This window comes from Odocoileus virginianus, chromosome 2 (assembly GCF_023699985.2).
Source record: "Odocoileus virginianus isolate 20LAN1187 ecotype Illinois chromosome 2, Ovbor_1.2, whole genome shotgun sequence".
Classification (NCBI taxonomy): domain Eukaryota; kingdom Metazoa; phylum Chordata; class Mammalia; order Artiodactyla; family Cervidae; genus Odocoileus; species Odocoileus virginianus.
The window spans coordinates 89079313-89081874 of NC_069675.1; the positions used below are offsets into that span (position 1 = coordinate 89079313).

A 2562-nucleotide genomic window follows, 5' to 3' on the forward strand; every position below is an offset into this window, starting at 1 on the left:
ATTTTGAGAATCTAAAATTATTTCACAATCAAGTGCAAAATAATTCAACACAGAACAAATTTAACAAATAATAAATAATGAAATATGTAGGAACCCATAAATTAACCACCATACTTCTGAAAAGAAATCATGAGTCAAAAAATAAAAAGGGAAATGAGATAATATTTTAAGTTGCAAAATGTAGAAAAGACAGCATATCAACGTTGACCAGCTTCAGATAAAGCATTGCTTAAAGGGAAATTTATCACTTTAAATACTTACATTGAAAGAGAATAAAAGCATCAACAAAAAATAACAAAATGTTCTACCTCAGAAAGCTATAAAAAGCAAGATAAAAGATTCCAGAAGTATCTGTATAAGTAGGAGGAAGGATAATAAAAATAAAAGTATAAGTAAAAAGAAGACATAATAAAAATAAATACAGAAGTACTGAAACACAGTATTGATAAGAGATAGAGACAATAAAAAGAAACAATTTGATTCTTTGAAAAATAAGCGAAACTGATAAACAGCTACCAGATAGTAAGGAAAAATGAGAGAAAGCCAGTTGAATATATCATAGAAGGAAGAAGAATTCTCACTGATCAGTGGTGGTAAACTTTATGTGGACAAAATTGTCCAACTGGATGAAATAGACAGAATCCTTGGAAAAGAATAGTTGAGTCACTTACTATACAGTAGAAATCAAGCACGACATTGTAAGCCAACTGTAGTTCAATAATTTTTTTAAAAAATAAATGCCAAAGGTAAAACTGACAATTGTGAATTTGGTTCACTTTGCTCCCTTTTCTAGACATATTAATGAAAGACAAGAATTGACAGCATGGACAGCTAGCCACTAAAGGCATGATATGAAAGCCAAATGACTCCACGTAAGTATTTAAAGAAACCAGCCAAAGCACAGCATGTACTGGAAAATCACACCCACCCCTGTCCTGAATCCAGGGTTCTGATGGGAAAGACTAGACTCATGGAGTAATATTTGCCACCCCAAAGTATATTTTTGACTTGTCCATTAGTTCAAGTTGACAACAATTAAAGCCTAAAAGACTCAGGAAGAACCTCGACCTTTCCCAGAACTCCCTAAAAGAAGGTAGACAGAGGACTTGTCCCAGGAAGGAAGCCATCACCATAGATCACTACAGTATGAACTAGAGGTGGCAGACAGAGAGGAACCTAACCTAGTCTGTTAAAATTTCTCTCTGTGTCCAGTGTTTATAAGACAGTACTTGTCATTCATGAAATACACTGATGATTCACACTGTAGGATTTGGGGGCTTAAGTGAATGATTTTGAGGTCACTTTTCACTAAATATGGTAGGGGATGGTACTGCTTTACAAACACATGGGTTCTGCAGAGCATAACTGCAAAATACGGATTTAGGATAAAAGTCCCTGAGAAGAGAGTGTGTGAATTCCCAAAAGCCTGCTCAGTGCCACCTTCATATCCTTGTTCCTGAGGCTGTAAATGAAGGGGTTCAGCATCGGTGTCACCACAGTGTAAAACACAGCCACAAGCCTGTCCTCACCCCCAGAATGTGATGAAGGAGGACACAGGTAGACCCCGATTGCCGTGCCGTAGAACAAGAAGACCACCGTGAGGTGGGACCCACAGGTGGAAAAGGCCTTTTGCCTGCCAGAGGCAGATGGGACCCTGAGGATGCTGGAGATGATACGTGCGTATGACAGGATGATCAGGGAGAGAGGACCAGTCAGTATCGTGGAGCACACAGCGAACAGGGCTACCTGGTTGATGCTGGTATCTGAGCAGGAGAGCTGCAGCAGAGGAACCACGTCACAGAAGAAGTGATGGATGGTGTTGTCTGCACAGAAAGAAAGCCTGGCCGTGAGCAGGGTGTGCAAGAGGGCAGCGAGGTTGGTGAGAACCCAGCATGCTGCCAGAAGGAGCATGCACACAAGAGGACTCATGAGTGTGGAGTAGTGAAGGGGCCGGCAGATGGCCACGTAGCGGTCATAGGCCATCACCCCCAAGAGGAAGTCATCCAGTGCCCCGAATGTCATGAACAAGTGCATCTGGGCCAAACACCCCCCATAGGATATGGTCTGACTATGAGTCTGGATGTTCACCAGCATCTTGGGAACCGTGGTGGAAGAAAAACTGGCATCAGCCAAAGAGAGGTTGGCCAGGAAGAAGTACATGGGGGTGTGGAGGTGGGGGTCAGAGCCGATGGCCAGGATGATGAGCAAATTTCCTAGCATGGTGACCAGGTACAAGGCCAGGAAGATGCCAAATAGGAGGGGCCGCTGCTCTGGGCTCTCAGAAAGCCCCAAGAGGAGGAATTCAGTGACACTGGACTGGTTTTTCTGGTCCATGCCGCCACATTTTCTGAAGGGAGAGAAGACAGAGATGTCAGACTGTACAAAAGGTGGTACTTTTAACTCTCTTTGATAGAGACCCACCCCCAATCCAGCTCATATATGTGCACATCCCAAGTCCTAGATCTTCCCACATGGTGCCTATTGTTCCCCATTCATCATACCTGGGAAGGAACAGCCAGAGACAGGGATTTAATGCAAAAGCAAGGTGATATGAACTAGTTG

General features: G+C 42.6%; 1 protein-coding gene across 1 annotated transcript; it reads right to left on the bottom strand.

Annotated features, from left to right (window-relative positions):
- Positions 1–1380: 1380 nt before the first annotated feature.
- On the bottom strand, positions 1381–2334 carry LOC110146659 (olfactory receptor 1N2-like). Its single transcript, XM_020907583.2, has one exon. It carries the CDS (start codon positions 2332–2334, stop codon positions 1381–1383), a length of 954 nt encoding a protein of 317 aa, XP_020763242.2.
- Positions 2335–2562: the final 228 nt, after the last annotated feature.

Coding starts and splice junctions, on each gene's coding strand:
- LOC110146659 (XM_020907583.2), bottom strand. CDS start 2,334: ATGGACCAGAAAAACCAGTCCAGTGTCACTGAATTCCTCCTCTTGGGG.